General features: G+C 36.6%; 1 protein-coding gene across 2 annotated transcripts in view; it reads left to right on the forward strand.

Annotated features, from left to right (window-relative positions):
- Nucleotides 1–25,266, forward strand: part of WDR64 (WD repeat domain 64) — a 150,160-nt gene that overhangs the window by 37,288 nt on the left and 87,606 nt on the right. For both annotated transcript variants that reach the window (XM_033412389.2, XM_004283489.2), the window contains 2 exons: nucleotides 17,138–17,217; nucleotides 23,515–23,654. In XM_033412389.2, the coding sequence (XP_033268280.1) occupies nucleotides 17,138–17,217; nucleotides 23,515–23,654 (220 nt within the window). The remainder of the gene's footprint in view (nucleotides 1–17,137; nucleotides 17,218–23,514; nucleotides 23,655–25,266) is intronic.

Genomic DNA, 25,266 nt, shown 5'->3' on the forward strand with positions numbered 1-25,266 from the left:
TACAAAGCTGTAAAACTGGAAGAAAATATGATATTGGGTTTGGCAATGACTTTTAAGATACCACTCCATGAGAGAAATCATTGATAAACTGGACTTCGTTCAAATTAAAAACTCTGCTCTGAAAAAGACACTGTCAAGAGAACAAAAAGACAAGCCATAGACTAGGAGAAAATATTTGCAAAACACATATCTGATAAAGGGCAGTCATCGGAAATATACAAACAACTCTTAAAACTCAACACTAAAACAAACAACCTGATTAAAAAAATGGGCAAAAGATATGAGCAGACACATCACCAAAGAAGGTATACAGATGGCAATAAGTATATGAAAAGATGTTTCACATCATTAGAGAAGTGGAAACTAAAATCACAATGAGATATCATTACACACCTACTAGAATGTCCAAAATCCAAAACGCTGACAACCTCAAATGCTGACAAGAATGTGGAACAATAGGAACTCTCATTCAGTGCTGGAGGGAATGCAAAGTGGGTACAGCCACCTTGGAAGACAGTTTGGCGGTTTCTCACAAAACTAAACATACTTGCCATATGATCCAGCACTAAAAAGCACTAAAAGCACTAAAAAGAAATAAGCTATCCATGAAAAGACATGGAGGAACCTTAAATGCATATTACAAAGTAAAAGAAGCCAATCTGAAAAGGTTACATACTGCATGGTTCTAACTATATGACGTTCTGGAAAAGGCAAAACTGTGGATAGGCAATTAAAAATCAGTGATTGCTGGGATGCAGGGGGAGGGAGGGTTGAATAGGCAGGGCGCAGAGGATTTTTAGGGCCTTGAAAATACTCTGTATGATACTATAATGGTGGACACATGTCATTATACATTTGTCCAAACCCACAGAATGTACAGCACCAAGAGTGAACCCTAATGTAAACTGTGGACTTTGTGCGATTATTATGTGTCAATGTGTAGGTTCATCAATTCTAACAAATGTACCACTCTGGTGAGAGATGTAGATAATGGGGGAAGCTATGCATGTGTGGGAGGGCAGGAGCATACGGAAAATCTCTGTAATTTCCACTCAATTTTTCTGTGAACCTAAAACTGCTTTTAAAAAATTGTCTATTAAAAAATGCACTGAGCCACAAATTAGAATCTGATTTGCTGCAACAAGAAGCGAAAGATCTTCTTTAAACTTTGTTTTAAGGATGAAACTGGAGGGCATTATGCTAAGTGAAATAAACCAGACAGAGAAAGACAAATACTGCATGGTATCACTTATATGTGAAATCCAAAAAAAAGTAGAACTCATAGAAACAAAGTGTAGAACAGTCATCACCAGGGAAAGGGTTCCCTTTCCATAGGGAAAGGTTCATAAAAGTTTGGTAAACTTTCATATAGGTTTTTATAAAACCTATAAAATGTCTGAGGATCTAATGTAAAACGTAGTGACTATAGTTAACACTGTATTGTATAATTGAAATTTGCTAAGAAAGTAGAATGTAAATGTTCACACCAAAAAAAAAAAAAATAAACATGTGAGATGATGAATGTGTTGATTAACTCAGGGGCATCCTTTCACAATGTGTATATATATCAACTCATGTTATACAGTTTCAACATCTTACGATTATATGTCAAAACTGAAAAAATGGGATAAAATACAACAAAACACTATGGGTAAAAACTTAAAACTGCAAAACCCTTACCTAGTGATTCAATTCCATTCTTAAAACATACTTTCTCAATTGTAATCATTTTCTTCTGAATTTGTTTTTCTGTTTAAAGAATCAGTGAGTTGAAATGAGACAGAGTCTTGCTTTCTTTTTCTCTTTGCATTTAGGGTACAACTTTAAAAAGTTCTGGGAAAAATGGTAGAGAGACAAATATGACCCCCTAACAAAACACAAGTGATAGATACCTCCTAGGTCCTCTTGAAGTTTTAGCGAAATTCACAAAAAAATGGAAAACAAAAGATAGCCTTTGCACATACAGAGCTAGAATTTCTTTAAATTCCAAGGCTTTTAATTTAAGCAATGGAATAACATAAATTTAATGAAAGATGAGAATATCACAGTCAGTCAGATGACTGACTACCTTAAGTTTTCCTGGAAGCTGTAGTCTTCAGGAAAAACACATATTTCCCCTTACGTAGAAAAAGGTGAAAATGTTTATCTTGGTGTAAAACATATTACAGTGAGAGATGATTTAAAAACTTTCTTCAGTACCTTAAAAACAATTTCATTTCTTGACACCACATCTGACACCACAAATATCATTTCTATGTTTTTGTGACATAATTAACTAGCTAGTGATTATACTCTGGCATTTTAAAGGAATACATTTCTGAAACATTTAATTAAGAACTAGATGCCACCTTATTTCCAATTTGATTTTATACTATGTTGGCAATTCATGATACATTCATAATCATAAAGAAACATTGTGAAAACGTATACAAATATAATATGTCCTCGTGGTGGTATAGAAAAAATATATTCTGCTTCAACATCCAGAGAAAGGATTTTTATTTGCAAGATATACAAACCTACAACCATGATTTCCACAGAACAAATACTACCAGTACACTTACCAGGGTAATTCTAACAGTTTATATGGCAACCAGAAAGCTGTATAAGGTAATGTAGTTCAGCCTTTAATCCAGAACTGTATCAATTATTCAACAAATATTTACTAAGTCAGAATGTGTTAAGAACTGTGGACAATACAAATATGTTTAAGTCGTGGCCCCTGTCTTAAAATGCTTAAAATGTAAGTGGGAAGACAAGAAATATAGACATAAAATCAGCAGTATGGTGCAGCCAGCTCATGTCTGGAATTTGGCCGACTTATTGTTAAACTCTGCCATGATTAAAATAAGCTCACAAATCAATTATATTGAAAGCAAAGGCAGTAAATACTCAAAACTCATTACTTCTTATATATTTACTACATTTTACTATTACCTATGTTCTTGAGGGTTTTATGTCCTGAAGAACACAGTGCTATATAATGGTGTGCAACTCTGTATCTTTTCCTAACTCCATGTTAAGAGATGTCCCTTTGCTGGTTTGAAATCAGCCATGAGAGAAATATTTGTACCATGGAAAACAGCAAATGTTGTAAAGCAATGGCACACTACCATCTCTACTTTCCTGTCCCCAGCTCAATGAATGTTAAACGTTTATCAGCACACTACTACTTAGGATAATTTGCATTGCAAAGAAGAGCAAGTTAAAGGCCAGTTGACTGGTTTAGGATTATAGACATAATAGGAGTTCAGAAAGGGAAGTGCTAAATAATGGTCCTCCAGCAAGCCCATAGAGATAAGAACCAGAAGTCTTATATAGGAGACTATGTAAAGTAACTTGCCAGTGATTTCATTACACAAGAAAGTTTAAAGCAAACACAATAAACGTGCCTAGGTGGCTTTTGGATGAATGAAGTGGCTTTTTTTTTCCTTCTTAAAGACTGTCTTTACATTGGTATGTTTAGTTGCCTATTGTCAATCTAATATTACAAAATAGAAATCAAAAATTGATCTGCACAATATTGACAGGCGCTACGTTCCAGTATCCTTCTCTCAGACCTCCACGTCTCACCATATCAGCTTTTGAACACTCCAACTCGCACTATACCGACTCAGTGATGTTGCTGAGGTCTCTGATACCTTTATCTCTCAGTAGATTGAATTTTATCAGCCCTTTCCTTGACTTTCTTCCCTTCCTACCTGACTGGATCCCAAGTTAATCATCTGAGTTTGTATCTCACCAGCATTCTTCCTTGATTTATACTCCTATCTGTCCAACATATCGATCAGCAAAATCCCAACCCTTTTGCTCAGCAGAGCCCTTAGCCCAGTCTCCCAATCCTTTTACATACCTTTGATTAACCCCCTCTTATTCCTCTCAGTGACTATTCCAAACTTCAACTCCTTTCACCCTCCACCGATGTCCTGTCCTTCCATATGATCAAAACAAAAAACAAAACAAAAAAAACCCTGTGGCCTCAGGAGTAATTCCCCAACACCCCAGATCTTTTCAGAATTTTCTATATCCACACCCAGCCTTAAGTCTTTTCTTTTTGTTTCAGAGGTTGGTAACACACCTTCCATTGGTGACCCTGCACTTAACTTCTTCTCCAGGATCTTGCTACCTCAGTTTCTCCCACTCTCTCATTTTCAACCTAAAATGCTCAAGTCTCTTGTGATCTGAATAACGCTTTCCTTGACCTTTAGTGTCCTTTGATCTATCATACTACACCTCTTCTGGAAAGAGTACTCTACATTCACTATCCCCACTATCTTGACATTACTCATTCCCTCTAAAATCCTCTCTCATATAGCCTCCCGGCTACTACTCTAAGGAAAAGACTCTCAAATTGGCCAATGATGTCTACATTGTCAGACCAAAGGAAATTAAACTTGGAGCATTCAGCATTTCTGATCTCACCCATCCTAAAACTCTATTCTCTTGGCTTTTGGGAAGCCAGAGTTTTCTCCCGGTATCTTACTGTCTGACCTTTTCCCTTGTGATTCCTCTTTTTGTGTCTGCTCTTTTTGCGGTGGTATTCTCCAGAGTTTTGTCCTTAGCCAACCTTAATTGTCACTTTCTACTCAATTCTTGGGTTATGTTCCTCTTCTCCAACATATTAATACCTGTATACTAATGAAAACCCAAGCTATCTTGAATGTTGGACTTACGTATACCTACTCACTATGTCCACCTGGATATCTCATAGCCCCTTAAATTTCACTTCACTTCCCCCACTTTTTAATCTATGCCCTTTATAGAATTTAAAATTTTTCTTGGTGGCACCATGATGCATCAAATCATCTAGGCAGAAATTTAGCAACCCCACATGACTCCTTTTTCCCTCAACCCCTAAAAATCGTCAGTCACCAATTTGTCTATATTGCCTTAAAACTTCTTGTTGAATTTATTTTATATTCTGTATCTCTATTGTCCTAGGCTCTTCTCTCCAACTACCCTCTTGTCCCAGTACTCTCCCAGACTATTCTTGTAAGGATGATATCCAACCATCTCAATGTCCTTCACATTTCTCCATCACCTGCCACAGCACTCCCATTATCGGGTTCCTGTTAACCTCTCCACTTCATCCACTTCACTGCTCTTTACTACCTTGTTCTTAGGTTCCTGTTATCCTGTTACTCTGAACTTCTTGCTGATCCCTGGATACTGCATGTTGGGACTTTGTACATGTTCAGTGCCTGAAATACTCTCTCCACTCTTCCTCTTAGTTCTTCTACCTCAACCTCCATAATCCTGTGGGTTTTTTTTCTTTTTTTGAGAAGAGGGAAGTTTTTTATTTTTAAAATTGTTTCCAGTTTTTTGAGATATAACTGACCCCGTAAATCCTTTAAGGATCAAGTGATACCAACTCTAGGAAATTTTCCTGACCTCTCCCAGCAACCTCTTCCCCAGCTGCGTTAGGTACCCTTTTCATGCTTCAGTCTTTGTACTTATTGCATTTTAATTATGTTTAAGGATGTGTCTTTCCAAGACACTAAGCTTGTTGAGTTTTTTTGTATTCAACAATCTCTTTCTGATAGTCCTATAATTTGAACAAAACTACATAGATGACTCCAGAAGAAGCTCTAGAGCAGGAGGCTGAATATTCATTTTTTTTTTTTTTTTTTAGCAAATACTTATTGGTTAGTTACTTTGTTTAAAGCACTGTATTACATGTTGGAAATTTAAAGATGCATAAGACTAGGTCTTTGCTCTCATGTCTAATGAGGGAGAAAGGAAATAGATTCCCAGAGAGGGTGATAAGTGTTATGATATCGATTTAAGAGAGTTGTATGGGAGCAGAAGAGAGTTCTCAGAGCATCTTAAGGTAGGATGGGGATGTGGATAAAAATTGAGGTAAGCTTCCTGAAAAGGAATGTCATGCATACTGAGTTTTGAAGAACTGGTAAGAGTTAGCCAGGTAAAGCAGTTGCAGGAGAGTAGAGTTGATAAATAGTCACATTAAAGAAATGACATTTATAAAGGCACAGAAGTGAAGAAGAAGATGGTGAATTCTAGAAACTGTAAGTGGTTCAATATGATCGGAACAGAGAGAAAGAGTTGGGAAAGATGAGACTGGATAAGCAAAACATGAAGAGACCTGCATACCATGATAAAAAGTTGGAATTTTAACCTGACGGCTACAGGAAGCCATTGAATACTTTAGAAAGAAAAGTGATAAAATTCGTGTTTTTGACAGATTACCCTAGCAGCAAAGTGGGGAATGGATTGGGGAAAGGCAAGTTGAAAAGAGGAGACCAATTGGGAAGATATGGTAATAGTTTAGAAAAGAAATGATGGGGGTTTGAACTGAACCAGTGAAAGTAAGGATGGAAAGAGAACAGATTCTCGTATAATTTACAAGAACTGGTGACCTACTGGATGAGAGAAATAAAGGAAAGAGAGGAATCTAAGGTTCATTTTTTCATTCTCAACAATATTTAATGTATGCCTATTATAGATCAAAAACTGTTCCAAGAAGTGATATAATGGTATACAAAAAAGACTAACTCTCTCCTCTCCTGGAGTCATATTCTAGTGGGAGAGCAAATAATCAAATGAATAATACAGACTTAGGTGAGTAGGTGATGGAGATGAAGGAGCATTATGGGATAAAGAGTGATGGGAGGCAGTAATCTTGACAGGATGGTCACGAGAGACTGCTCTGAGGAGATAACATGTGATCAGAGATCTGAGTGAGGTGAAGAGCAAATCATCCAAAGATCTAGAAGAAAAGCATTAGAGCAGCAGACACCAGGCTCAGTTTGGGGGAACTATATACGTGGCTGTGCTTTTCACTACGAGAGAATATAAATAAAGGAATACATTTGCAAGGGAATTCTAGATCACGCCTGCCACTTATTCATTGTCCAAGAGTCTTGAGCATGTTTTTTTAACTTATTTGAACCTCAATAACCTCATTTATAAATAGGAATAATACTAACTTTCTTAGCTCATGGGATTTTTGTGCTACTCAAATAAGCTGAAATGGGTGAAGGTGCTTTGAAAACTAAAACCCCTTAACAACTGAAAGTATTATTATTTGCTTATAGATATTTAAGGTCTTTTGTGGAGACTGGATTTTTAAAGAACACTGATTTCCGCATGCTGCCAAAATCTATGATAATAATAAATACTCTAACACTGCAAGAAAGAAAAGGCACAAGTTTTCCTTTGGGAACAATTTGTATGGGCCAATATTCCCTTTTCCAAGTATTAGGATCTGTCAATCAGGTGGTGAATGCTTGTATTAGGTCTTAATGAAATGTTAATAGGTACCTTCTTTTTGTCAGCAAAAACATGCCCTTCAACTGACATGATTCTAGGAAGATATAATTCCCTTTTTTTTTCCAGTGACGTATCCTCAAGAGCAGAATTGAGTTAGTCACACTCTTATTCCTTTTTATTAATTTATTAACATCTTTACTGGAGTATAATTGCTTTACAATGGTGTGTTAGTTTCTGCTTTATAACAAGGCGAATCAGCTATACATATGTATCCCCATAACTCTTCCCTCTTGTGTCTCCCTCCCTCCCACCCTCCCTATCCCACCCTTCTTGGTGGTCACAAAGCACCAAGCTATCTCCCTGTGCTATGTGGCTGCTTCCCACTAGCTACTGGTTTTACATTTGGTAGTGTATATATGTCTATGCCAATCTCTCACTTTGTCCCAGCTTACCCTTCCCCCTCCCTGTGTCTTCAAGTCCATTCTCTAGTAGGTCTTTATTCCCGTCCTGCCCCTAGGTCCTTCATGACCATTTTTTTTTCGATTCCATATATATGTGTTAGCATACGGTATTTGTTTTTCTCTTTCTGACTTACTTCACTCTGTATGACAGACTCTAGGTCCATCTACCTCACTACAAATAACTCAGTTTCGTTTCTTTTTATGGCTGAGTAATATTCCATTGTACATACGTGCCACATCTTCTTTATCCATTCATCTGTTGATGGACACTTAGATTGCTTCCATGTCCTGGCTATTGTAAATAGAGCTGCAACAAACATTGTGATACATGACTCTTTTTGAATTACGGTTTTCTCAGAGTATATGCCCAGTAGTGGGATTGCTGGGTCGTATGGTAGTTGTATTTTTAGTATTTTAAGGAACCTCCATACTGTTCTCCATAGTGGCTGTATCAATTTACACTCCCACCAACAGTGCAAGAGTGTTCCCTTTTCTCCACACCCTCTCCAGCATTTATTGTTTCTAGATTTTGTGATGATGGCCAGTCTGACTGGTGTGAGGTGATACCTCATTGTAGTTTCGGTTTACATTTCTCTAATGATTAATGATGTTGAGCCTTCGTTCATGTGTTTGTTGGCAATCTGTATATCTTCTTTGGAGAAATGTCTATTTAGGTCTTCTGCCCATTTTTGGATTGGGTTGTTTGTTTTTTTGATATTGAGCTGCATGAGCTGCTTGTAAATTTTGGAGATTAATCCTTTGTCAGTTGCTTCATTTGCAAATATTTTCTCCCATTCTGTGGGTTGTCTTTCCATCTTGGTTACAGTTTCCTTTGCTGTGCAAAAGCTTTTAAGTTTCATTAGGTCCTATTTGTTTCTTTTTGTTTTTATTTCCATTTCTCTAGGAGGTGGGTCAAAAAGGATCTTGCTGTGACTTACGTCATAGAGTGTTCTGCCTATGTTTTCCTCTAAGAGTTTGATAGTGTCTGGCCTTACATTTAGGTGTTTAATCCATTTTGAGTTTATTTTTGTGTATGGTGTTAGGGAGTGTTCTAATTTCATTCTTTTATATGTAGCTGTCCAGTTTTCCCAGCACTACTTATTGAAGAGGCTATCTTTTCTCCATTGTATATTCTTGCCTCCTTTATCAAAAATAAGGTGACCATATGTGCATGGGTTTATCTCTGGGCTTTCTATTCTGTTCCATTGATCTATAGTTCTCTTTTTGGGCCAGTATCATACTGTCTTGATTACTGTAGCTTTGTAGTATAGTCTGAAGTCAGGGAGCCTGATTCCTTCAGCTCCATTTTTCTTTTTATCCTTGTATCCCATTCCATTTTTACTTATGTGCAAACAGACACACACACACACACACAGAGATGCAACCATTCTTTGGGTTTAATAAATCTTTTTATTTATATGTTTTGTTCAAAATGAATGTTAGTATGTATTTTTTATTTATGTAATATTATTGTAGGGAATTTAAATTCCTCCTCTCTACAGTGTTCTGTAGATTTGGTACTTTGTAGCTGTAAACACTTAAATTATCTAGAAGGTTTTATTTTCATACTTGCCAGTACTTTCTGGTCTTAGGTCTGAAGAGCATCTATTTTGCAATAGGCAGGAGTTTGTCTTTAAGCTCAATTCCAAGCTTCCTAGTATTCACCATATCTCCTGGAATTTGGCCCAAGAGGGTCAGGAAACTGTGAGACAAAAATATACAAACTCAGCAAATAATGATCATTGATCTATTCTGTCAAATTCTGGCTGACTTTTCATCTACTTCCTTGGGTCACTCTCCTAAATCTAGAAGCTAAAGAGATTTCTCAAGTGATACAGTGTAATCATGTTTTCCAGAACTGTCAGTGCCATTGAAGAGTCATTTCAATAGAGAGTCAAGTCCACTCCATCCCTAGATTCATCATATTCTTATCTCTGCAATTTCTTATGATAAGTCTTAAGCTGAGACAGATGAAACTGCATTTATACTAATTCATAATTGGCCAGTTGTTAAAATGGAAGCCAGTACAGCTCCCAGAAAGGCAGGAAAAAACTCCTCTCAAAAAAAATTTTCCATTTAAGAAATGATTATCATTCTGGTCATAATTTTGTATGGTAATTTCACAAATGTACCAGCAGGAAAATGAACATATGCTATTAATATTGCCATGTAAAGAATATTGGCCTATTGCAAGACATAAGTTGAACCATTAACCCTTTAATAGCTTGGCGATTCCAAGAGATGAGCAATTAACTACTTAGCATTACTCTTTATTAGTTACCCAGCTTGGAGGCAGACTGTAATATTAGAAAGTATGTAGTGGTTCTCAGTAGGGTTGCTATGGAGCCAGTCAGAACTGGTTTCTGTCTGGCACTCAAGGCTTTGTGACCATTGAACACGTTACCATTAGCTCTACTTAGTCTCAGTTTTTCCATCTTTAAATGGGAATGAATATACCTACCTCATAGTGTTATAAGGTATGTAAAAATTAACCTAATTTACTCAGGTAAAGTGCCTAGCTTAATGCATGGTATATATAGTTAGTGCTCAATAAATGTAAAAGTTCCCCTTTTTGTTTCCTTAATAAAGATACTGAAATACATCAGACAATGAATTTTAATACTGAGATCAGGTGGAGTTACTGTAGACCTGTACTGGTGTGTGCTTTGTGTTCCCACTTCTATAGTAAGGGTCAGAAAATGGCATGTCCCATGTTCAGCGGGCCATCTGCTTTTGTAGCATCTGCAAACTAAGAATAAGTTTTACATTTTTAAATCGTTGAAAAAATCAAAGAAGAGTAATATTTCATGACCCATGAAAATTATATGAAATTCAAATTTCATTGCTCATGAAGTTATATGGGAACACAGCCATGCTCACTTGTTTACGTGTTATTTACAGCTGTTTTTGTGCTACAGTGGCAGAGAGTAAATAGGAAAGTGTAAAATATTTATTATCTGGATCCTTAAAGAAAAAGTTTACCATACTCTGATCTGAAGTTTTCTATTGCACCTTCTCTTGTTCTTTGGGAATGGGTACAATATGGATTAATCACAGGCAGTAACCCAGAGTGAGGACCGCTATCTAAAAAAAATACCTTTACCTGAGGCACGCAAATTTCCTGCCTTACATCATTAAGGAGGAAATAAAAATGACTTCTTCTTTGTCCCCTGCATTCCTCCCATCTACCCCCACCCCAAGGGAAGATAAGAGAGGATACAAGCTTGCTCAATGGCCCTTCACCTTTAGCAATTACATGATCCCCCGGAATGCTTTCCTGTCTGAGCATCGTATTACATTCAGTGAATAACCCTAATTATGTAACGTTCCATCTGATTACCCTGCTTCCCTCTCCAGATCAGAGCTCACAAATTTGTGTAACATTAGCAAGGAAACTAAGGTGAAGTATGCTATGATTCAGGCAAGGTCTTTTGATAGTATAGTGTTTGGATTTTTTTTTTTTTTCATTTTGAAGAAATTATTAGAAAATGTTTCTCCTTCAAAAGTACTATTATCTCAGGGAAAATTTCAGAGGGAACTTCCCAGAATCAATATATTTCTATTCTGTGTGACTCTGAAAACTGGTACAGTACTGTCAACCAGTGGTATTTTTCCCCGAAGGGTATTCAAACATATTTATTGGGAGCCTTCTGTGTTCAAAGGCGCATGGTATCTACATTTTATTTTGTTATGGAATGGACAATATGGGCCAACATTGTACATAAGACTATGAGTCTAGTGCTATCTTGGTGTGGTCACTGTTTAGAGGTGGGTCCCCCTGAGGCATCCTAGACAAGAGGGTGGTCCCCCCCAACTCCTGGCCTACCACCCCATCCCTGAGGAGGGACCATGGTGTGGAGGACCTGAGCTCAAGTCCAAACACCAAACCAGATATCTCACTGCACTGTAAGATGTTGAGTGAAAACTCTCTTCATTCTTCAGATGTAAAATGCTGTGGAAATACTAGTTAATATTATCATAACTTTCTCAGAGAACACTCTGGTATGTACCAGTTAGAGGAAATTACACCTAGTTACAGAATAAGAAAGCAACCTGTTTAAAACTATGCAGTTGAATATGTATATAAAATATCTGTGAAAAGTAGCTCATCTTTTAAGTTTTTTCCCAGTTGACATCAATTATATGAATTTTTTTGAATTTTGATTTTTTTAATCAATTTTGAATTTTTTTGAATCAATTATATGAATTTTGAATTTTTTTGAATCAATTATATGAATTAGTTGCAACTGGCTTTATTGAAAGACACAGTTCATCCATTTCTGGTCCATTTAATTATGTGGGCCAGGAAAATAGATTAATTTTATCTAATGGGCAGGTATTTTAAAAAAACAAAAAAATTTTAATGGGAAGTATGTATGATCCCCATTTTACATGCTGAGACATTGATGTAAAAATGTTTGATAGATCCATAATCAACTAACAGGGCATTAAATGTTTCTTTTCCTGCTATCTTAGAATTTCAGCTAAAGTTCCATTTAAAGAAAGATATACTAAACCATCCTCACAGAATTATTAGAAGGTAGTCAGACCAGTCCCATGACTCTTATCAGTCACCCACAACAATGAAGAAACAACAAGCAATTCTAAAATAGTTGAAAAGGAGGATGCAGTTACCTAGCTGTGGAACTATGGGTAATGCTGAGGCATTTGGTCTGCCATCCCCAGGGTGAGAGTGGAGGTGGTAGAGAGTTTTCCGCACCTCAGACCGCTGGAGGAGAGCTCCAGGAGAGCCAAAAAAGCAGGGAAATACATCTGGCTCCCCAGGGGCTACTTGCTGAGGCCCCAAAGGACACAGGCTCACCTTAGGCAAGTTTGACAGGTGACATATGCACATTATGACCACTACTTGCTTCCCCATGGGGAATTCTGAAGGCTGCAGACTGGACCATATTATCACATGCGGCCCTGAGCACTTTTGCCTTCATGTGTCCCTCCCACCATAACGCTCTCAATATTGCACGTTATTTTTGATATAATTTTAAAGACTTCAACTTTTTTAATGTTTTAGGCTCTAAAAATTTTAGTTTTTCTGATATGAGAAAAAATTAAAACACTTCTCTTGACCCTAAACTTAAATTTTTTCCTTTGATTTTAAGAACAATTAGAACATTTCTGTGGGCCCCCAAAATTACTGTGGGCCCTCAGCTCCGCCCCTGCTGTGCCTAATGCACACATTCCTACCTGGCAGGAGGGACCCAAGACAATAGGGTGGGGCTGCATTCAGGTTGACACTGTCCTGCATGACTAGCCTGTGTGAATTTCCTGTGGGCCACAGTCAGTGGTTTAGCAGGAATTTCCCTTTCTAATGGAAACTGGTCCAAGAAGACTTGCTGCTGGGGCACGATGATGTACTAAGAGACTGTGTTTGGAGACAAGGGTAGAAGAAAATAATGACTTCCCAGTTTATACCTAATCAAGTTCAGTTCATTCAGTCAACCAGAAAAACATGTCATTGGCAAAAGTGTAAATAAGTCACCAGAGATAAGTAGAAACTACTTCTTATCTGGAACGTTTAAACATTTTCAAAATTCTAAATTCTGACTTTAGATTTATGTTACTGAATTAGGGCTGCTTTTCATGAACTGTAAATAAGTAATTTGAATAAATTAGGACTACAGTTTACCTTTGCATTAGCTAGTCAGAAAAATTACTACTATAAACTAGATATAATTTTTTTGGAAGAAAAAATCTTTTAAAATATCTTAGAGGTATCTTTTTACATAGAAGTAGTATAATCTATTCCTGTTTATTTAGTAAACTTCCCACTTAGGACTTAACAACTGATACTTTGTTTTACTTTTGAACTTTAAAACAAAAAGAGCTATTTTTTTCTCCTCTAAATGATCATTCTCACTTATCAAAATTGGAAATTTTGTCTAAACTATTGCTATTTTATCATCGTGTATGTTTTTTAAAATATAGGAGCTGTCTCATTCAGAGGTTGCAAACTGGTAGTCTCACGAGCTAAATGCAACCTGCAAATGGTGTTTTGTTTGGTAGCATTTACAGTCATTTATTTGGTTTTGTTAACTGACTCTGGGCCTTGGCTCCCACTTTCCACAGGACATGCACTCTCCGTGCACTCCCTGTAGTTTCCTAGCCAGCCCACTTCGCTCATATAGTTTACCTGCCTGGCTCCTGTACACATCTTAACTATAGAACACTCTCACCTCTGCTATCACAGTTCACTGATATTTCCTCTAGGCCAGTGCTGGACATTCAGTTTGTACTCAGTAAATTTTGTTGAGGCCCTACTGAGTGCCCCCCAAAATTCTTTCACAGGCCTTGTTGTCATTGGGGAATTTCTCTCTCTTGATTACTTCCCTTTCAGAGTATACTTTTAGCTCACTATACCCTCTCCCCAACTCCTTTGCCAACTGCAGACATTATTTAATACAGAAATCTAATGCTTTAATAATCTTAGGTAAGACAGGAACAATTTTCAAACATACTATCCCGAACATTTCCAATATGGAAAGTCTATAGTCAACAACCTTCAATGAATCCATAAATTCAGATCTATTTCTCCCACAACCCTCTAGCTGCTCTAATTTCACTTCTTCCCCCACACGGGGGGAGCTACACTACTGATTAGAAAGTACAATGAGTCATTGGAGTCTTTGTTCATGTACTTTCCCCTGCCCCAATCCAGGGGCCACTGGTAACGGTTATGCAGGTTGTGTGCTGCATAGTGCTGGCCACCACCTACATAAGCTATGCAGTGGCCTGCTGGACTCCTACCCAGCCACATCCACACAGAAAGCATAAAATCAAAGATTTTAAGTAGTAGAAGCTATTTAAGCTATATCCAAATCCTTGGTCTCATAAGTGGGGAAATTGTAGTTCAGCAAAATTAAGTGACGCTTCTAATGTCATATATTTAGCAACAGAATGTGACCAAAATCTAGGCCTCCTGACCTCAACCCTGGGTGCATTCTAAGTCCACTTCACCAGTTTGCCCTGTCAAGTTCCATCCATTTTATGGCAGGTCCCTACAGAAGTCTGTCCTTCCCACTACCTCCTCCTACTGGGGCTCCTGTTAAAAAAAAAAAAATCAGAAAGAGCTCTCATGTTCTTTCTTGAAACTATCAGGAACCAACTCAAAAGCAGGGTGCATATACCCCAGAGGGAATGCAAGATGAGCAATCAGAAAGTGGGTAGAAATTCCCTTTCTTTTACATTTTTATCACATTTTTATTGCTGTTTGTTTATAATATACATACTATATTAATTGTGTAATATATGTATATAATTTACAAGTAAATGTTATAGGCATATATGTGAGAAAACATTTTGGAAAAAAATTTAATATGAATTTCTGAACCCCTTGAAGATTCCGATTTACTAAGTTAGGGATAGGATCAGGAATTTATATTTTAGCATCCAAAGTGATTCTGATTCCAAGTTTAGGAACCACTGCTCTAAGGTCATGAGAATTCCTGACCTAAGTAAAGAGGTTAATGAAGTTAACCTCTAAGTTAAGAGGTTGATGAAGTTGGATGTAGGGTTCTAAGGAATACTCTTTACCTTAGGTTTAAGGAAGAATAAAAAGTAACATAATTGGAAAAACTACACATGATCCATGGTTCCCAGTAAGAGCCTCTTATGTAAATTCCTGAATTTAGTTGAGCAAATTTTTCTTCATAATTTTTCTGACATTAAACAAAGTTGTTTCAGCCAAATCTTATATCTGCATCTTCCCAAAGACTGCAATTCAGACTTCATTTACATGCTCTCTCATTGACTTTGTGATTGTGTTCTGAGAAATCTACAGCTTGTGTTTAATTCACATCCATTTCTTTTATAACCTAAATCCACGTTGGGCCCTTATAATGAAAATTTATTCTCACCTGAAGTTTAGGGTGATAATTGCAATCCAAGATGCTTCTGGGTATTGCCCCTTAGGTTTATTATCTCAAAGATAACCCCAAAATATAAGCTACATAGAAGTTATGCTTTATGAGGCCCAGTTTTTGTAAAGAGCCACATTTGAAGAAGTGTAGTCTAGTGGGCAAAAAGAATTAAAAAGAAACTGCAATATAATTTAAAATTACAAATACATGTACCCCTTGACTTGCAATACCACTTCTAAGAACTTGTCTTTTAGAAATACATACATATGACATGGCACTTTTATAAGAAAGTTGCAGTATTATTTGTAATCACAAAAAATTTGAGACAGCTTGATGTCCCTCAGAAATTAAGGGATGATTTAGTCTTACAAAGGAATACTCTATGACAATTAGAAAAAAGAATGAGAAAGTTTTTTACCTACTGATTTGGAAAGATCGTCAAGATATATTATTAAGTGAAGAAACCAAGGAACAGAATAGTATATATTACCATTTTATTTATGAAAAAAGAAAAGAAAAGGAAACATACAAGGCAAGAGGAGACTAAGGTCAGGTGCTTTATGCCTAAGGGAAAATAACATGGTACTAGACTAGAAAATAACACAAAAGACTTTATTTATTTGGTGGGGGCAGGAGGGTGGAGTCCAGGAAAGGCCTTTCTGAGAAAGTGGTATTTAAGCTGACACTTACAGGAGGGTGTCTGTTAGTGTGGCTAGGATCCGGGGAAAGAAAATCTTTGGCCTGTGCAGAAGCTCTTGAGGAGAAAGAGAGTTCAGTGAGGCCAGAAAGGAAGCTAAAGAGACCACATGGCTGGATCCAGGGGAAGAGGAGGGCATGGAGTGAGCCTGAAAAGGTGACAAGGACCATCCAGCACCATATGGGCCTGGTGGGCCAGGTGAAGGAACCTGGTGTTTCTTAGAGTATCAGGAGTCCACTGGAGAAAAGTGATGTGATCCAACTCATGTTTTAGAAAGATCACTTTGGCTGCAACTTGACAACAGGATTTGGAGTGTGATTGGGGAAAGAGAATGGAAAATAGTAGAAGCTGAGAGATTAGCAGTTTATTGCAGTAGTTCCAGTGAGAGGGGATGGAGAGTTGAACCAAGACATTGTGGCGGAAATGGGAAGAAGTGGTCAGATTTCATGTCTATTTAGGAGGTAAAATCAACAAGACTTGACAGCAAGTTGGATGTGGGTAGTGAGTGAGGGGGAAGTATCCAAATACATTCCTGCCATTCTGTACTACACTCATTTAGCTGAGCAATATACTTTCTGGCTTAAGACGTGATATATCTCTGCCCAGCCTTAACATCAGCACAACCGCAACTCCAGGGTGGAGGAAAGGATTTCTTTTTAAACAGAAACAATGCAAATGCTGCATTAATATCATATTATGGAGTAAGTAGATTCTGTGGGTCAGTAAGAATTTAATCTTTGCTTATAATATTTTCTGTGGGTAAATGGATTCATAACAACTTAGAAGTGAGCCTCTTGAACACAATCTATTTATAAGTTGGAATTAGCTTTATAAGGAAAAATATACAAGCTTTATATCTAATTTGTGTTTTGCAGGCCTGTCAGAGAGTTTTCCATGCCAAGAGGAGCAAACACTTTTTGTTACAGTAGAAAAGCAAATGTGATTGTCACGGGAGGTAAGAGGGCATTTCATGTTACACAGAGATTTTCTACTTTGCAAACAGTGCTCTCCTTAATTAACACAGTTATAGAGTTTCAAACAGTTATCGCATTTTACTGCTAGAGAAAACTTTTAGAGAATGTTAAAGTTTGTATAAAGTCAAATCTGTCATTCTTTTTCTTTGTGGCTTTTTGATTTGGTGGCACACTTAGAAAGGCCTTCCCCAGCCTGTGAATGTGTGAAACAAATTCTCCCATATTTACTATAATTTTTTGTTTGTTGTATATTTTACTTTTAAATATTTAATCTCTCTAGAACTTGTTTCAATGTGTAAGAGCATGAATTCCTAGCTTGGGGCCCATGTGTGGGCTTTAAGGGAGTCCTACAGCCCCTGCGGCTGAATGCTTGTGTATCTATGTGCATTTTTCTGGAAAGAAAGTCCAAAATTTTATCAAATCCTCAAAGGAGTCCCTGACAAAAAGGTAAAGAGCCAGTGGTTTAGCATTAACAGAGAAGAGGACCAGGGATAGAGTGTTGAAAAATACCAACATTTAAGGGCTAAGATTATCTGCTGAGAGTAGGAGGAAAGATGACAAACATAAGAAACTTGAGGGGAAAGGTGATGGACTGAAATATTCTTCCGGCCTCAGACTCCTTATCTATCATACTGAGGTTCTAAGACTGTGATGGCTTTCAGCCTGGGCTCTGTAGTCAGACTGCCTAGGAACAAATCCTGGCTCTCTTACTGGCAAGCTGTATGGCCTTGGATAGGTTATTTAATTCCTGTATGCTTCAATCTCACCTGCAAAATGGAGCTGATAATAATACCTACTCGTAATAGTATTATAAGAATAAAGTACTTACACAGGAAGGGTCTTGCACGTAATAAGTCTTCAATTCAAATTTGCTAATACTGATGCTAACAATAACAAAAAACCACACCTACTTCATATGGTAGTGTTTAAGATTAATTGAGGTAAGGTATGCCTGGCACATAGTAGGTTATCAATAATTATTAATTCAATTCATTTACAACAGTTAGGCACAATCACTTTGATCAACTTATACAGGTTTTGTTGGAATAAATTGAAATCTTCAGTTCATTAGGAGGCTGTTACAGAAGTCATGAGTGAGATGGTGAGGGTCTGAGTTATTGTAGGTGCTCTAGAAAAAGAAAAGCAAGAGTCAGTCTCTAAGACATGGAAAAATAAATTATTCATAAGACCTGGAGACAGAATGATATTGGGGATTAATAAAAGGGAGCAGCCAGCTCCAAGTTTGTAAGGAGGGAAACATAGAAGAATAGCAGTTGCATTGATAATTACATAGAAATTGAGAAGAGGGTGCTTATATGGAGAAAGAATGCAAACAAAATTTCAATTTTGAACTTAAATACTTAAATATCAAGTGTCAATTAGACATCTGAGAGGATATTCCTACTGGTGATGGGTAAAGATCTGGCTGGAGATAGGAGCTGTTAAGGACTCCGTAGGCTACCTGTGTGTTGGAGAAGATGAGCTCCCAGAGGCTCCTCAAGGAGATCAGGGTCACCTTAAAGGAAACAAGGGACATGTAGACTTGAAAGATGTAAATGAGCAAAACAGAAACCCAAACAAATAAACATCAAGAAAATGGCCTATACTGGAGATCTGAACTTTAAAAGAGAAAAAAGATTTTAAAAAAGAAGAAGAAAGCCCTGCCATCAAAAACATCAACAAATATACCATTTGGTAAATGCTTAGAGTACACATATTCACTAAAGGAGGCGAGATGTTAGATGAATAAGTGCTATTGGCCCCCTTCCATGTAAGATTTCTTCAAATTTCTTCTCCCAAAACGCACACAGCAGGAAATATTTGGTTTCCTACAAAGAGTATCCTGCCTCAGCCTTGAGGTACACATAATGATAGCTGCACTTTCACTTCATGACAGGGTAATCTCCTTTGAGGACACGAAGTTAATTTTTTTTCAAGTACACTGTGCATTTAAAGTTTATACTTAAATCTGTCCTCAGCTTTGGGCCTGCCACAACACTTACTTAAAATTAGATTGTGGTTCAAATCTTATTTTTAAAAATTTTGTTGTAGTCTACTGGAAAGCAAAACTAATGAAAACAGTGAACTAGAAGATAGAAGAACTGGGTTTAGTCATAGCCTGGCCACTAACCAACTGTATGATTTTCAACAATCACTTAATCTCTGCCTGGTGCTCATTTTCCTTATCTGGTAAAATGAAGAAGTTGGACTACATAAATTTTAAGATTCTTTTGAACGTAATACTCTGATACTATTGTTTTAAAAACTTCCTGTTCATGGGAGATAAACTAAATTGTCCTTTTGAAAAATTGGAGCCGAGTTTTCCAATTAGATGTTATTCAATATATAACCACAGCTTCGTGTATTCAGAAAAACAAAGCATTAACTGGTCACAAACCTACATTTCAGTTAAAGACATCAAGAAAAGAAAGAAAGGTGTCTGGATAAGAACCTGAAAAGCAATATGTGGGAGTCACGGCTTAGACTGGGGGCAAGTTTCCTGACACTCAATACTGATGATTCTAAGCACACACAGGAATCCAACTCTTTAAGCTGTACTAATTAAGGCTATCATGTAGAGAGCTCCATAATGAGATCTATAACACATAAGGGAACAGAAGAAATACTAAAATCAGATGTTTTCAATAAAAGAAGTAGAATGCTTGTATCATAATTTCCTGATCTCCCATTGCCCTTTCCTGACTATCTTGGCTCATTACTTGCTTGGTCCTGGTCGGAAGTCAGAAGGAGGGAGTAGGTGAGGGAAGGAGAGTATATTGGTGGTGAGAGAGTAAGCAGCAAAATTGCCTGAGAATCAGATTGCAGTGGATGCTGCATTCACCGCAGCTTGTCTTCAGTTAGATAAAAGCAATGACTTCTGTCCTGCTTCAACCTGAGCCCTGCACACAAAGCCTTTGAAAATGTAGTACTTAAATACATGGCTACAGTGAGATTTGATTTCTAAAATCTGATTGTTCTGAAAGATGTGCTGTCACATTAATCTTAACCAATTCCTTTGGACAACCTTCGTTCCCACACAAAAGAATGCAAAACATAAGAATGGACCAGGGCTTCCCTGGTGGCTCAGTGGTTAAGAATCCGCCTGCCAATGCAGGGGACATGTGTTCAAGCCCTGGTCCAGGAAGATCCCATAGGTTGCGGAGCACCTAAGCCTGTGCACCGCAACTACTGAGCCTGTGCTCTAGAGCCTGCGAGGCATAACTACTGAGCCTGCATGCCACAACTACTGAAGCTCATGTGCCTAGAGACTGTGCTCTGCAACAAGAGAAGCCACCACAATGAGAAGCCTGCACACTGCACCGAAGAGTAGCCCCCACTCACCACAACCAGAGAAAAGCCCGTGAGCAGCAACGAAGACCCAACGTAGCCAAAAATAAAATAAATTTTAAAAAATAAATTAATTAATTTTATTTAAAAAAGAGAAAAGGAACGGACCAACTTTTGTATACTTTGTAGTCTTAAGTATTTTAATCAGTTCTGGAAAAAAAAATGTGTTTGGTAATGTTTTGGGACTCAAACCACTTCAGTGCTTATGGATTAAAACATTTGACTCTCACTAACCTCAGTGTTAATTATTATAAGATCCCCATTTCAGCTTTGAAAACCTGCTAATTATAGTGTTTCTAGCACTCTTCCAAAGGCAAGAAAACATTTAGCAGTATGACTGACAAGCAGCTAATTCTTTTCACCATGTGTAATTTATTGAATTGCCACAGTTATGGAGCCTCTGTTAGTAGAAAATGCAAATCCTCAATAACTGAAAACACATTTTTCTCAGGAGAATACTCTTGTTGATTGCTCCATGTGCAGTATGTAGCAGCTGATGACTCAAAATATACTCTAAAAGCAGATTTGCTAAACATAGTTGAATGTGTTAAATGTGCAGGGACGTTTGATGAGCTTGAAAAAACAGAAGTTCTTGCAGAAGGAAAAAAAAAAAGCCAAACCAGGACAAGGTATTTCCTGAGCATTATTTTGTTGCACATCAAGAATTTTTTACCCAATAGTTGTCTCTACTGGCCATTTTAAGAATTAACCTCCTAATTTGGAAGGTCTAGTATATAAAAACAATTATCTGCCATCCCAACTATCTTGGGGACTCTGCATGCATTTGTTCATGTTTCATTCAACAAACATTTATTACACAGCTGCTCTGGACTAGACATGGTAAACCTCATAAAGATCAGGTTGAATTTCTAATATTCAAGGATTCAAAATCTAAAGTACAAATAAGGCATGTTTATAGATAGCTATAAATTGGAGCATGAGACAGCTGATTAATAATAATAATAATGCAGTTGAAATACTGTATGCATTTAGAGGTTAGTATTGTGTCCCTCTGTACATTCTGGGTCCAAAAAGTAGCCACACAGACTATATAAGGATTTCATTACTATCAATGAAAAGCAAGCAGAGCTGGAAGACCTCTGGTAGTAGATAATAGAGAACCTCTGGAAGATTGAGTTTCCTTCACAATGCATATTGAACAAAGTCCTTAGTTTAAAAGGCCTGGACATTTCTCAGGTGGCAATCATCTATTGAATCCTTCTGCATGTAATAGACAAGTCATAGATTTTCTTCAGGGAATAGTGGTCTTATCCTTCAGGAGTGACAGTGCCCATTTCAGCAGTTACCCTAACATTATCTAGGATGATTTATGGGCCTGAGGCTTAGGGTTCTGAACATATCTGAGAAACGTGACACTTCTTAGCCATAGACAGTGAAAAGCAAATCAGGCAAGATACTGCATTATTGGAATTACTCAGTTTTAATCATGTAACTGATAAGCAATTTTACTGGGTCTAAAACAGTACTTTGTTTTATATCTGCTAATTGAATTGTTTGACTGTATCTTTTACCCATGATCTATTATAATTTTGATATTAAAAACTAAAACTTAATAAAAATTTTATTATCATATATGTTTATACACACACATCTAGTTATATCATAAAAACTGACAGCTATTCACCAAACCTATATTATCTCTTACTGGATATACAGCTAGACTACATTTCCCAGACTAGAAAGTGCATTCAATATAGCATCCTGCAATTTCTTGATAAAAATACATTTTAAAACAGTGATTTTTGTATTTGGGCAACATTTATAATATATTTTTATTTGTGTATATTTTATGTGTGATAGTGATTTTTTTTGTTGTTGAGAAAAAGTATTTTCTGAAAATAATTCAAAGTATTTAAATATAAATGGGAAAATGTTATTCTTTTTTCCCCGTTGCGGAGCACAGGCTCCGGACACGCAGGCTCAGTGGCCATGGCTCACGGGCCCAGCCCCTCCGCGGCATGTGGGATCCTCCCGGACCAGGGTAAGAACCCGTGTCTCCTGCATTGGCAGGCAGACTCTCAACCACTGCGCCACCAGGGAAGCCCGAAAAATGTTATTCTTAACTCTGAAAATAAAAAGTTTATTCGTGGGACTTCCCTGGCCATCAAGTGTTTAACACTCCTCACTACGATTGCAGGGGGAGCCGGTTCGATCCCTGGTTGGGGAACTAAGATCCTGCATGCTGCATGGTGCGGCCAAAAAGAATAAAGAAGTCTATTTGTAAGAGAGAAAAAGAAGTTAACAGTGACAACCTATAGGGTGTGGAACTAGGGATTATAAGGGAAAAGAGGACATTTTTACAATAATAATATCCTTCCATATTGTTTAAATCTTTCACTATGTACCTATATGATTTTAACAATTAATAAAATTTTATCTATGCCATGATAGTAATTGCATATAAATTTTGTATGCTCATGAGTATGTGCTAGAAGGGAAGATGGAAAAACAAAAACAGCTGATTTGTTATAATGGTAAAGATTATGTGCAATTTTTCACTTCTTTTGATTCCTTTTATTATTATAATGCTTGCATAATTTTAAAATGTAGAAACAAAAGAACAGCTGTCTTAAGTACTTTTGGGAAGTAAATAAAGTATAAATAATACATTAATGCATGAATGAGTAGGAAAGTGTTAAATCAAGAAAAGGACTCATAGAATATTTATGAGAATTCACATTTATATATGTAAATACAATTATTAAAAAACAGTCTTGACAAGAAGAAGCAGATCCAAAACAAGGCTAGACTCTTAGCAAGTCAATCATAGACAACATCCTGGAAGAAACAGACTGTGATTTGATATTAGAAGAAAAATAAGGATATGATTAAGGGTGAGAGAGACTCTTTAAACTGTGACCACCTGCAACTCTGAGAAAATAAATAATCTTCACGTGTCCTTCTTTCAGGAGATGATAAAGTGCTCCGGTTGTGGCACCCCAATATCAGCACCAAGCCAGTGGGGAAACTTGTGGGGCACATGTTCAGTATCACCGAGATTGTAACAAATGAGACAGACCAACATGTCATCAGCCTATCTTCTGCAAAGGTAACAAAAAGAAAACAACAAAAATGAAACAGAACAATTCTTTCCCTTAAAATCAACTATTGGAAAACCTAGAATACATACAATTTTTGACTGAAACGGCTGATAGTCACTGAGAAAAATATTGTGAATTTGGATAAGGAAATGATAAGTCACTGTGCTCTGTTTCTATTGATTTCAGCATAAGAAAGAACATATTTAAAGACAAGAATAAAAGGAATACAACATTAGAAAGAGAGCCTATCCTCAATAGTAAAACACAATATAGCCCTCCCATGATCATTAAAGACAGAAAAAATAAGGATTTCTAGACATAGATAACAAACTTATGGTTACGAAAGGGAAAAGGGAGTGGGGGAGGGATAAATTAGGAGTTTGGGATTAGCAGATACAAACTACTATATATAAACTAGATAAACAACAAGGTCCTACTGTATAGCACAGGGAACTATATTCAATATCCTGTAATAAACCATAATGAAAAAGAATATGAAAAACAATATATAATGTATAACTGAATCACTTTGTTGTACACCAGAAACTAACACAACATTGTAAATCAACTCTACTTCAATTTTTAAAAAAGCAAAGAAGGAACAAAGACAGATTTCTGTTGTTATTGCTATTACTACACAGTGTTTTAAATGTTCTAAATAATGTTATAAAAAAAGAAAAATGACTTACAACTATTAGAAATGAGGAGACTGCATATTTGCAAATAATGTGATTGCTGGAAAAATTCAAAAAGTTTTAGAGCATATAAATTTGGTAAAGTGGCTGGTTATATTGATAGTAGCAATTTATAAAAATAAATTTCTGTGTAAGAGCAGAAACAGAAAACAATGGTCAAAGGGGTAGTAGCATTCACAAGAGCAAAAATGTATGAAATGCCTAGAAATAATCTTAACAAGCAATATTCACTATTAATATTGTTAACTATGAAGTTATTCTGAGGTACTTTTATTTAAGAACATGAATGTAGGGACTTTCCTAAATAGGAGTATTATACTGTAAAAGATACTCTCCATCAAATTAAGCTATACACTTAATGTTATTCAGGATTATTTAGACATTAGTTTGCCAAATTTAATGTAAAAGTGTTGACATAAAAGAATATCCTAGAAACTTTGGAAGATATGATTACAAGATGACACTTTCCCTATCAGATATTAAAAATTATAGTAAAGCCTCAATAAATAAAACAGAACAGCAGTCAATGCATCAGTAGACACATCTATGAAACAAAAGAGAAAATTCACACATGAGTGTGAATGGGAATTTCGTATATGATAAAAGTAGCATTTTAAATCTGTGAGCAAAGGATTGTTTGTTCATTAAATGTTGGGAAAACTGATTAACTATATTAGGAAAAAATAAGTAATCAGATCATCATTTCACAATTAACAACAAAATGCATTCCATACGGATTAAAGATTTTAAATGTAAAATATAAAACCTTAGTAGTCCTAAAATTTTCCAGAAAAAAACACAGGTGAATATTTATGTAGCCATCAGGTAATTCCTAGGCATAACACCTATGGCTGAACAAAAAAAATAAATGTGACTACATAAACATTCAAACTGTAAATTATTATAATAGCTATCATTTATCAAA

Source organism: Orcinus orca, chromosome 1 (genome assembly GCF_937001465.1).
Source record: "Orcinus orca chromosome 1, mOrcOrc1.1, whole genome shotgun sequence".
Taxonomy (NCBI): domain Eukaryota; kingdom Metazoa; phylum Chordata; class Mammalia; order Artiodactyla; family Delphinidae; genus Orcinus; species Orcinus orca.